Genomic DNA, 12918 nt, shown 5'->3' with positions numbered 1-12918 from the left:
CACTGAAAGATCTCTTGGGAAAAAGTTCAAAAGTACTTAAGACTGTTTATGATGTCATAACAAGAGAATGATCACAGAGAGAGTGATGTCATAACTGACATATTCTTGCATACACTGTATTTATGCATTTTATAAAATATGTTTATATGGTTTTCTTTTTTGCATATATATTGAAATATGTTTAATATAGGTCATGCTAGTTCTGCTGTTATATTGTTTTTGTCGTGTTTTATTTCTTGAGAAAGTGTGGTGGGAATTTCCCAAGTGGTAACATTAGGACTCCTCCTTGCAGGAACTTGTTTTTTGCCAGACACTGACCTTACCTCAATGCGCATTGTGTTTTACCAAATCTCTTTATTGTTGTTACAGATGGTTAATCAAACTGAGCTTTACATACACAGTTTTAAGCAAATATATGGTTCATTTATGTTCTTGCATTGTTCTAAAATACAAGTTTATATAAACTAAAATATAAAAATGGCATCCAATAAATAAAAGGTCAGTATTTCATGTTATTTTCAGAACATTTTAATTACTTGCTTTACTTTCTTTGAAAAGGATAAGAAGGATGGTCATATTTTATTTTATTTTATTTCTTCAGCTCACTTCCACTGGATGCAGGATTATTGCTTGTATCTTATTTTGAAGATTGGAATTTTGATTATGGAGTCCCTTTCTCCATCACATTTGTTTATTTTTTTATTTCTTTATTTTATAACTCAGTTTTTCTGACATGAAACTTGGTTCAGCTTTTATGCTCACTTCTGAGCCCTGACAAGAGCTGGAAGTGTTCAATCAGATGGGAACTACAAACTTGTCTACCACTTTTACCCATAATGCACTGCAGTTAGTTGATTGCTTCTCTGAAAGATGAGTGCTGTCTTTAAAACTCCCCTTTTTCACAGATTTCTTTTGATTCTTTGTTTTCAGACTCTGCTTAATTGTTTTCTATTAGTTTGAGATTACTGAAATGTCTCTCCCCACAAGCAGCAGTCAACCAACTGTGAAATAAAAAAAATAAAATATTTTGTACATTAGAAAATATTTTTGTACCATTACAGTACATTTCACATTACAGAAAAAGGGATCTATTCATCTTTTTTATACAGATATACAGTCCCTATACCATAAACAAGCTGCAAAATTTGTAAAAGTAAAGCAAAGACTGTGTATCATATGAAACTAACTAGTGTTGTGTTTTTCCCAGCAGGTGTTTCTTTGTGTTCAGCTCAGGCCTCACGACTAGAATAAAGCATTTAGGTGCAAATATACAAAACAGTATCCCATAACTTGATGCTAGAATGGCAAATATCTCCACAGCTACCGTGAGATTTCCAGGAGAGCTGACATAAGCTGGGATGAAGGTGATCCAGACGGCACAGAAAATTAGCATACTGAAGGTGATGTGTTTGGCCTCATTGAAGGTATCTGGCAACTTTCTGGCTAAGAAAGCAAGGACAAAACACAGCAAGGCAAGAAATCCAACRTATCCCAACACRGCCCARAAGCCAACAGGTGAWCCCAGAGCGCACTCGAGGATGATTTTCTCCTTATAATAATGCATATTTTTGTAAGGAAAGGGGGATTTTATTGTTAACCATAGGATGCAAATTATGACCTGTATAAAAGTGAAAAACAAAACAGTGAGTCTCTGCTGTGCAGGCCCAAACCATTTCATCACRTTGCTGCCTGGAAGTGTAGCTTTAAAGGCCATTAGGACCACAATTGTTTTCCCAAGAATGCAAGAGATGCAGAGGACGAAGGTGATGCCAAACGCTGTGTGCCGCAGCATGCAGGACCACTCAGTGGGCTGGCCGATAAAGGTTAGAGAACACAAGAAACACAGAGACAAGGAGAACAGCAACAGGAAGCTGAGCTCGGAGTTGTTTGCCTTCACCAGTGGAGTGTCCTTATTGACTAAAAACAGTGTGACTACTATTAAAGTTAGCACAACGCCGAACAAGGTGAAAAATATCAGTATTTTGCCCATAACTTCAGTAAAAGAGAGAAACTCAATTTCTTTTGGCAAACATGCATCTCTGTTCTGATTGGACCAATATGCTTCAGGGCACTTTTTGCAGTCAATAGAATCTGTAATAAAAATAATGTTTTTCTTTTTAGTATTGCAGTTCAATAAGTTGCACTCTAACAATATTTACAAATGACTGTATCATCGCTAGTTTCAACATAATACACACACTGTGGCAGGCAAATTGTGTGCACATATTACTATAGTTTATGTCTGTGTTACCTGTCGTGTTGCTAAATTCTCCCACCGGACACGACACACAGTCAAAGCAGCACACGGGTTTTCCTTTTTGAAGGACTTTATGGGTTCCTGGACGACAGCTTTCACTGCAGACTGACACAGGTAGCTGTAATAATAAACATGATAAAAAAAGGGCTTTATTAAATATTTTTTTACAAGTGTGATCAGATTTTATTGTCAAGAAAAATCTTTACCTCTTTTGTTCCCCCTGGCCACATTATTGTGTCTGTGTTAAGAACAAACCTCTTGCCAGAAGGTAGCGAGGCGTCATAGTAGCCAACGGGTCTAAACTGAACTGATCCATCCGTTCCACGTTGCCAGTTCACCACCTCATACCTGGCAACAGCAGCTCCAGTTTGATCAAACCACACTCTGTCCCCGTTCTTAACAGTGAAGTTTACGTACTTTAGAGCCTCCACCACCTAAAGAGAAATCGGCACTGCTTATTTCAACATTGTTAGCTTTACAACTATAGTCCAAACAGTACAAGAGTAATGATTTATTTTTATACCTCCCATGGCTTGATTTCCACAGTTTTTTTACATCCTTGACCCTCTGAACACTTCAAGATGCTGTGCAGAGAATGTGATATGGCGTAGACGGCTTTATAGATATTAGTGGAGTACCTTAGCTCTTCCACATCATCATCATTATTACTGAGCTCCGCTAAATCCTGATTGGCTTTGCAAGGTTTTTGACTCATCTCCGTTTTTGTCCCATTGCACAGAAATTCTGTTTCCCAGAAATCTCTAACCAGAAAATCCTCCAGGCCACTGATATTTGCCTTTTGCACTGCAAAGCCCAGAGCACCTCCCAGCACACTGAAGCTAGTGGGAGTCACAAGACTGTCCGCAGTGATCCAGGCCTCCACGCCAATGAACTGACGGCCCGTGATGTTGTGGAGACTCAGCTGCTCTAGCAAGTTATTCATTTCCACATGGGCGAGAAAGCCAACAATCACTTGAGCGGTGCTCTTTTTTATCACTTCTACCACCTTCAGGAGTTTCTCCGGCTCTGCTCTGTTGAATTTCTCCGTGTACTCCACACAAACTCCTTCCTCTTGGGCAGCAGAAAGGAAGATGGCCATCCCGTTGTTGCCGTAGTCGCTGTCGCTGTTGACTGCTCCGACCCAGGTCCAGCCAAAGTGTTTGACCAGCTGCGCAAGGGCACGGCTTTGATAGAGATCACTTGCAATGGTTCGAAAGAAAGAGGGATAGTTCTTCCTACTGCTCAAACACTCGCATGTGGCCGAATGACTTATCTGTTGACAGAAAAACAGAAATCTGCACGAAAAAGAACAAAAAGGCAAAAAGGGCAGGCTCTGCACATTATGAAGACATAAAAACTGATTCAGTTCACTCTTACCACTGGAATTTGAAATGGTCCAGTTGTGCGAGAAAGGACAATGGTTGAAGAGGATTCAGACTCTCCAATAATAGCATGAACGGCTGACTGACCAGAGCAGCTGTTTCCCAAAGTCAGCTCATGGCCGTTCATCAGAGCCATTGCTGCACGCATTGAGGATAAAGTCGATGCACAGTTGTCATAAATTCTGTATCCAATAGATATATTTGGAAGGAGATCGTCATTTTTGTTAATTTCTTGAATAGCAAATATCATTGTCTGTGCAAAGCGAAACTCCCTTAGGTTAATACTGAGAATAGAAAGGCACAATGCAAAACTCTGTTCACAAAATCAACAAGTTGATGCAATATTTTGTGCAAAGTTCAGAATTACCCGGTGCACGCAAGAGTTGTTGGTCTCTCTGTAAAGGAAAGTGAAGGTTGTGTGATTTTGCTGTGGATGGAAAAAACGCCTCCAATCATCACATCTCCATCTTCAGACAGAAGCGGAAATTCTGCACTTCCCCGTATCTGGCAGAGAGTATCAGGCTCCCAGACTGCGCTGTACGCAAACAGGAGGCTGGTAAAAATAAATACTCCAAGCACCGAGGACATGTTTATCTTGGTGTCTCCTAAGAGTCTCCCAAGTCAATATAGTTGCTTATTAATGTAGCTGATGACAAGACTCTATCTTTTTTATCACCCAATCAGAAAAATGTGGGACGGCCGTGACTGGAGCTCGTCATTGTGTTATTGTCTGAGAATATTGTTCTTTGATAGATAATGCATAGATATTTGGTCGTTTCTAAAATAGGCTATCGTATAAGATGGAGTTTAATGAAATGGTTGCAACTGAATCAATGTTTTAGTTTTTACCTAATTGTTTTGATTTATACTTTCTTATGTGTTAAGGTTCACACAGAAAGTGTTAAAAATCAACTTTATTGAATGACTCAAATCCATCTGCATCCATAAAACGAACCAGATGTGGTGCTTCGTACTTGAAAGTGCCGATGCGGTGATGCTTTAGGGACAAAAGCTCTGCAGGCCAGACTCAAGTTGAACATTTACGGTTTTATTACAAACTTCGGCCAAAGTCAGCACCACCGAATCATGAGGAAATCATGTTCCAATTGTAGAAGATTACAAGCCTTGATTTTTTTATAGGGCGCTGGACAACACGCATACAACACCATATCTGTTTCCCCCCCCCAACATATGCATCGTACAGAGTTACTATCACATCCATGCTTTCCACCTCTGCCTGTCTCCTCAACCGCTGGAATCCATTTGTTCAGACTCGGTGCCTCCAGTCTTTGGCCGGAATATGTCCCAAGCATTCCCACCTCTAGAAAGCAAAGCAGTATGGACTCTTTAAAAGATCATTCTCTTCCACAAATCCTAAAATGGATCATCATTGGCTTTTTTCCTGGGATAATAAGCATAAAACCATAAAATAAAATCATTACAGAAATGTACTGAGACATTATGTTGCCTTCAGTGTATCTTAAGGTTTTTATTTATTTTCACAGATCTTTATGGTGCATTTTTACATAAGAAGTTGGTCATATTGTTTATTTTTTTGTAAATAAACATACAAGTCCTAAAACATAAATAATAAATAGTTTTTTTTGTTTGTTTTTTTAAAAGAAAAGGAAAGACTGTGTATCATATGAAACTAACTAGTGTTGTGTTTTTCCCAGCAGGTGTTTCTTTGTGTTCAGCTCAGGCCTCACGACTAGAATAAAGCATTTAGGTGCAAATATACAAAACAGTATCCCATAACTTGATGCTAGAATGGCAAATATCTCCACAGCTACCGTGAGATTTCCAGGAGAGCTGACATAAGCTGGGATGAAGGTGATCCAGACGGCACAGAAAATTAGCATACTGAAGGTGATGTGTTTGGCCTCATTGAAGGTATCTGGCAACTTTCTGGCTAAGAAAGCAAGGACAAAACACAGCAAGGCAAGAAATCCAACATATCCCAACACGGCCCAAAAGCCAACAGGTGATCCCAGAGCGCACTCGAGGATGATTTTCTCCATATAGTACTTGAGGTTCTTTAAAGGAAAGGGGGRWTTTATTGTTAACCATAGGATGCAAATTATGACCTGTATAAAAGTGAAAAACAAAACAGTGAGTCTCTGCTGTGCAGGCCCAAACCATTTCATCACRTTGCTGCCTGGAAGTGTAGCTTTAAAGGCCATTAGGACCACAATTGTTTTCCCAAGAATGCAAGARATGCAGAGGACGAAGGTGATGCCAAACGCTGTGTGCCGCAGCATGCAGGACCACTCAGTGGGCTGGCCGATAAAGGTTAGAGAACACAAGAAACACAGAGACAAGGAGAACAGCAACAGGAAGCTGAGCTCGGAGTTGTTTGCCTTCACCAGTGGAGTGTCCTTATTGACTAAAAACAGTGTGGCTACTATTAAAGTTAGCAGCAAACCAAACATAGTAAAAACCACCAGTATCTTGCCCATAACCTCAGTGAAAGAAAGAAACTCAATGTTTTTGAGTAAACATGCATCTCTGTTCTGGTTGGACCAATATGCTTCAGGGCACTTTGTGCAGTCGTTAGAATCTGCAACAAAAAGTGATATTATCATTCTATTTACATCAGATACATTCTAATAACATTAACAACTGAGTGTATAGCAGCTAATCTGAACATGATGCACATGCTTAAGCAGGTAAAATGTGCACGAATGCCGGTGTGAATAAGGACTGCGTTACCTGTCGTGTTGCTAAATTCTCCAACCGGACACGGCACACAGTCAAAGCAGCACACATGCTTTCCTTTTTGAAGGATTTTATGGGTTCCTGGACGACAGCTTTGACTGCAGACTGACACAGGTAGCTTTAAACAAACAAACAATGTTACTCGTGATTAAAGTTTGTTCAGATTTTCTAGGCAATATTGTATTGTCAGATCTTTACCTCTTTACCTCCTCCTGACCATATAATGGCCTCTGTGTTAAGAGAAAGCCCTTTGTCAGAGGGCAGGGAGGCATCATAGTAACCAACGGGTTTAAACAGAACGGATCCGTCTGATCCACGCTGCCAGTTCACCAACTCATATCTGTTGAGAGCTGCTCCAGTTTCATCAAACCACACTCTTTCTCCACTCTTAATGGTGAAGTTCACCTGCTTTAGTGCCTCCACCACCTAAAATGCAGTAGACATCACTTTTTGTCAGAATTACTCTATATATAAAGACACTCATTCCAGTCTCCAGTGTTTTAATTTTATTTTTCTTACCTCCCATGGCTTGATCTCCGGAGCCGTATTACACCCTTTTTTGTCTGAACACTTCAATATGCTGTGCAGAGAATGAGCCACTGCATAGATAGCTTTGTAAATGTTAGTGTTGTCTCTAAACTTCTCCAAATCATCGTCAAGACCATTAAGCTGAAACAGATCTGGATTCTCTTTGCAGGTTCTTGAAACACTTTCTCTGTTTGTCCCGTTGCACAGAAATTCCGTCTCCCAGAAATCCCTAACCAGAAAATCCTCCAGGCCACTGATATTGACCTTTTGCACTGCAAAGCCCAGAGCACCTCCCAGCACACTGAAGCTAGTGGGAGTCACAAGGCTGTCCGCAGTGATCCAGGCCTCCACGCCGATGAACTGATGTCCTGTGATGTTGTGGAGACTCAGCTGCTCTAGCAGGTTATTCATTTCCACATGGGCGAGAAAGCCAACAATCACTCGAGCGGTGCTCTTTTTTATCACTTCTATCACCTTCAGGAGTTTCTCCGGCTCTGCTCTGTCAAATTTCTCCGTGTACTCCACACAAACTCCTTCCTCTTGGGCAGCAGAAAGGAAGATGGCCATCCCGTTGTTGCCGTAGTCGTTGTCGCTGTTGACTGCTCCGACCCAGGTCCAGCCAAAGTGTTTGACCAGCTGCGCAAGGGCACGGCTTTGATAGAGATCACTGACAATAGTTCGAAAGAAAGCGGGATGCTCTTTCCTATTGCTCAAACACTCGCAAGTGGCAGAATGACTTATCTGTAGACAGAGGAACAGAACAGAAAATTGCACAATAAAGAACAAAAAGACATAAAAATTAGAATTAGGATTACTCTTACCACTGGAATTTGAAACGGTCCAGTTGTGCGAGAAAGGACAATGGTAGAAGAAGATTCAGACTCTCCAATAATAGCGTGAACGGCTGACTGACCAGAGCAGCTGTTTCCCAAAGTCAGCTCATTGCCGTTCATCAGAGCCATAGCTGCACGCATTGAGGATAAAGTCGATGCACAGTTGTCATAAATCCGATATCCGATAGAAATATTGGGAAGGAGATCCTTTTTATTGTTTATTTCCTCAATTGCAAATATCATTGTCTGAGCAAAGCGAAACTCCCTTAGGTTAATACTGAAAGAAGAATAGCAAAGTACAATATTTTGTTTACTTAAGACAAGAAAATCATGCAACACATTGCTTAGAGCTCAAAATCACCTGCTACACTTATAAGATGTTGGTCTCTCTGTAAAGAAAAATGAAGGCTGCGTGATTTTGCTATGGATGGAAAAGGCACCTCCGATCATCACATCTCCTTCTTTAGAAAGTATAGGAAACTCTGGACTTCCCCGTATCTGGCAGAGAGAAGCTGGTTCCCCCAATGTGACACATGCTTCTATTAGCCCGACAAGAATAAGTACTATTGTATCTGATGACATTTTCATTTGGCTGGATACAGTGAGAGCAGAGCCACTCAGATACGGGTTTTGTTGATGAATATAACCCACACTAGAGTGCCCTACCTTCATATTGACCAATCAGACATGTGGGACGGCCCTGGTTGGATCTAACAACCTTTTCTTAAAAAACAAAACATATTGTACCTTCAGGGATAACATATTTGAGATTTAGTTATTATACAAAAAAAAAAGTATGACAAGTTCTAAAAAGTATTGTCTTTAACTGAAAGAAACCTAAACGGACAGACTAACTTCACATTTACAATAATAATTCAGTCATGATGATCATCAAATTCTCATTTTATTCCATGACGGGTTCATCAATAATCATACTGAAGAAATTTAAAGACAAATGTCAAGTGAAAAATCCTGGCCCAGGTTCTGTCTGTGCATGAGTGGGTTCTCTCCGGGTACTCCGGCTTCCTCCCACAGTCTAAAATCATGACTGTCTGGTTGACTGATCTCTCTAAATTCTCATTAAGTGCGCGTGTGCGTGCGTGTATATGTTTCATTGTTTGCCCTGTCTGTCTCTGTTGCCCTGCGATGGACTGCTAACCTATCCTAGGGTATACCTCGCCTCTCGCCCATTGACCACTGGAGATAGGCACCAGCATCTAGGGATAAGAGTGTAGGGCAATGAATGGATGGATTGTTTCCCAATTTGTTTCCAGGATCACTTGACGTGAGCTAGTTAAAACATACAAAATATTATATCAGAACTTTGATCTTTTGATTTCTCTGGCTGGAAGAACACCTAAAACTCCTCTTGTTCTCTCGTAAGAGAGCCAATAGCTTGTTCCCAGATGTCATACAAAACGCCCCCTGGAGTATGTAAACATTTGAGATTTTTTAACACTTTCAGACAGATTATTTTTCACATTAAAACACAATTATAAAAGGAAGGTTTAATTTTTTCCAATTCTGGAAAAAATTAGGAGACACTTAAAATGATCAGTTTCTCTGATTTTGCTTTTTATAAGTGTATGTTTTTTAGTAAAGTGAACATTGCTCTTTAATTCTATGAACTACTGACAACATGTCTCCGAAATCCCAAGCAAACATTTAGTATTTGCTTGCAGAAAATGAGAAGTGGTCACAATAACGAAAAAGATGCAGAACTTTCAGACCTCAAATAATGCAAATTAAAAAAAAGCTCATATACATTTAGAAACAACAATACTAATGTTTTAACTCATGAATAATCATGAGGGTTAAGTGCAATGGTCTTTCATCAAGAACTATTTTTTTTTCAGTGACTTTTTCTTTGGAGTTCAAAGGTTACAAAAAAGTTTGTCAATAATAAATGTATTTTTTCACTTGGCAGTTATTGTTAATAGCTTTTCATGGGTACTATCCTAATGGATTCTTTTGAATAAAAATGCAGATATATCTTATTTTAAATTCTACTAAAGCGTATTCCTATGCTCATCCACTTGCATTTTCAATAATTCAAGTTGGTTTCTTTATATTATATTTCATAGATTTCCAAAGGATCTATTTGATTAATGCAGTTCACATGTATCAGATAAACATCTTCTTGTACTTGGGCCTAATATTAGTTTTGTAATGTAAAAAGTTTATGTCTTACTATTTTATCCAACATGTCACTTCACTTTGAAATCTGGACAGTGACAAGGGACTTAAAGTTGCGCATCTGTCAATTGATCAAAATAAAAAAAATTAACACAACTGTTACAGTAAAGCAGTGAGCCATGTGATATTTAATTTGATGTTTTTCTCTTTTACCAGCCTGAGGGATGCTTAGAGGTCATCCTATGTGGCTTTCAGTCCCTTCATTAATTAAAAAGGACATTGTTGTTTGAATATTTCATATTTATGAAACACCTTAGACCTGTTTGGTTAGGTCTTTTGGGAACGGATTTAGAAAAACAAACAGTGCATGTGCCTTGGGCATGGTTGTGACTTACATGCACTTTCCAATAACAAGCCTACAAACCCTCTGTAGAGTTCACAGTTCCATCCCGACAACATAATCTTCTAATAGTTTGACTTGGAAACTTTCCTTCAGAGTGGTTGCATCATAGTTTAATAATGACTAGAGACACTTTGTCTGTACACAGCTGTCTTTCACTAAGTTGCTTTGTGATCTTGGTCAACTTGCAAAAGTTACATAATGTAAAGACATTTCTATTTGGTTAATATTAGGGACAATTGACTTTTAAATTGTATGACGTCATTCAACCTTTGGGGTTTGACAAAAAATTTTTTTTATTTTTTATATAGCTTCTGTAAATATGTTTTCAATTGTATGTTAATGAGTTGTTGAAATAATGTTTAAAGTTTAAATCAGGATTAAAAGGTCAATAGGTGCAATTACAAAGCCAGTCAGTTTACATATTGTATCTATGGCCTGTTGTGTTCATTCCAATGTGTAACAGCAGTTCTTCTTGATGTGGGCCAATCAAGACCCTTACTACCAAATTAAGATGGTAAAGAAGCAACGCCAGACAAATTCATCCATCCCTTCCTCTGAATGTGAAACTTTCTCACCAGAATTTGAATTCAGATTTCGCATTCTTATTATTCTCTAGAGATAAACTAGAGTCAGAGACAATAGATACCTCAACTTATTTGTTTAAACTAACTTGCTGTTTCTTCATTTGCTTGATTGGAACTGATTTGAAACCAATATCAGTAAACCAAAAAAAATTTAATAAAAAATCTGGGCTTCACACAAATGTTCATAGAGACACCAAGAACAATGGTCCCCAAAATGAGCAAACTCTGGTCCTGCATTTTTAGGTGTCTTACTGCTACACACCTGACTAAAATAACTGGATTAACAGGCTTCAAATTGTTATCTAGTTTATGAAAATAAATTTCTACAAGGTACCCACACTGCAGTTACAAAAATGACTTAAAAGGGACGGTGGCCTCCTCAATACTTCAATAACTGGGTGTTGTTGGGGAGCCAGATGAGACATCTTTATTAGTTGACTTTGAAAACATGAAAACAACTTTTAAACTACTTTAAATGTACATAAAGTGTCCAGCTTTAAATACCTTCATATCCTTACAATAATTAAAATAGCTAACACTTTGTTTTACTTTGATAGATTCACCTGGAAGAGAAATACCATTACATTTTGATGTCATAAGGTCTTAATAAACCTTTACTGAACAAGCATGTTTTTAGCTGTAAGCCAAGGCAAGGCAATGCTATTTATACAGCACATTTTCAGCAACAAGGTAATTCCAAGTGGTTTACATGAGTTAAAGCACTTTGTAGAGGAAAGCTGGGATACCCTGGAACAACCCTTGAATAAACAGGAAGAACATGAAATTCCACAGAAAAAGGTTCCAATAAGGTTGTCAACAAAAGTAACAGAGCAAACCTACGCCACCATACAGACATGATCTTTATCGTTTACTGAAAATGTTATGATGATAAAATGCTTCTTTTGACCTGTGGTTGAAAGTGGGGTACCAGAAAATAGTTTCAACCCAAGTAGGAGGCATTAATGCACTATGACAGCAGTGTTAATCCAACTAGTTGTATATGTTTGACTTTATGAACCTTTATCCAATTCTGTAGAATGTGGAAATTGGCTCAACAATTGTTTACAATGTCTATGAATACACCAGTAAAATATTTCAGTGAATTCACAAGAAAAATAAATGAATAAAAATAAAAAATATCAATAGGTACAATAATAAAGTACTGAAAACAAATAAATTCCCACATCCCAGATCAGGAAAATATGGATTTAGATAATGAGTTGACAAACTGTTTCAAACCATGTTGAAACAGAAATATATCATATACAATGCTGCCACCTGCTGACTTTATTGTGCTATTGCTGAAAACTGTTTACAATTCAACTGAAAAAGCAAGGCAGACAGATAAATACAATAAGAAAGCATGTCATCTCCCCAAAAAAGTTATGTGGTTGAACAGAGCATAAAAATCTAAATATATTTATTTATTGGTTGATAATCCTTGAAATTAAATTGAAGAAACTGATGAAATAGTTCAAAACAGAAGGTTTTCCTTGTGTACCTTGCCCATGGGACACGTCCACATGTGGTAGGAGGAAGCTGGAATCGAACTTACAACCTTCCGATCACAAGACTACAATGGTGGTGGACCATTGTGCTGTTGTGTTAACGAGTAACACATTCAAATCAGGTCAACATAGATCTAACAAAGGTTAGCTATTATGTTACAAAAAAAAGACCCTGGTCAGCAGCCATCAACATATTGTGTATTGCACAATTCTGACTGTGTGATAATTGACTCAAACGGTCCATGATGGGAAAACTGTAGAGAAAATCTGCAAACAAGCCAGAGGCTGAAAACAGCCGCGGTTTATGAGTTGCAGCTGAGTCCCACATACGATACAGTGGTTCGGCCCTGTTGCATGTATGTGAGTGGGTAGGCGGCGTATTAATGCGTGAGTGGGTTGAGCACATTTTTCTGTCCGCCACTCTATTGCCTACTACTTGTAAAGCGTTTTGACTGAAACACACTCGTATATTCACCCACAAAACAAACACTGGCAGGCTCAAATGGTAAGGAAATGAGAAAGCAAAAAACAGAATAAAACTTTAAAAAAACAGGAGTGATTGTATTCAG

The 12918-nt window shown here is 38.6% G+C and overlaps 1 protein-coding gene and 1 pseudogene across 1 annotated transcript; both read right to left on the bottom strand.

Moving 5' to 3' along the window:
- Positions 1 to 997: 997 nt before the first annotated feature.
- On the bottom strand, positions 998 to 4212 carry LOC103474731 (extracellular calcium-sensing receptor-like). Its single transcript, XM_008425886.2, has 6 exons — positions 4007 to 4212; positions 3635 to 3923; positions 2781 to 3530; positions 2464 to 2691; positions 2252 to 2375; positions 998 to 2091 (listed from the first exon to the last, which is right to left on the bottom strand). The coding sequence occupies exons 1-6, from the start codon at positions 4093 to 4095 to the stop codon at positions 1187 to 1189; spliced, it is 2385 nt and encodes a 794-aa protein (XP_008424108.2). The 5' UTR covers positions 4096 to 4212; the 3' UTR covers positions 998 to 1186.
- Positions 4213 to 4753: 541 nt separating this feature from the next.
- On the bottom strand, positions 4754 to 8215 carry LOC103474714 (extracellular calcium-sensing receptor-like; annotated as a pseudogene).
- Positions 8216 to 12918: the final 4703 nt, after the last annotated feature.

The sequence above is a fragment of the Poecilia reticulata genome, linkage group LG13, assembly GCF_000633615.1.
Source record: "Poecilia reticulata strain Guanapo linkage group LG13, Guppy_female_1.0+MT, whole genome shotgun sequence".
Taxonomy (NCBI): domain Eukaryota; kingdom Metazoa; phylum Chordata; class Actinopteri; order Cyprinodontiformes; family Poeciliidae; genus Poecilia; species Poecilia reticulata.
The sequence above is the reverse complement of the archived record's forward strand: the minus strand, read 5'-3'. Positions and strand labels throughout refer to the sequence as shown.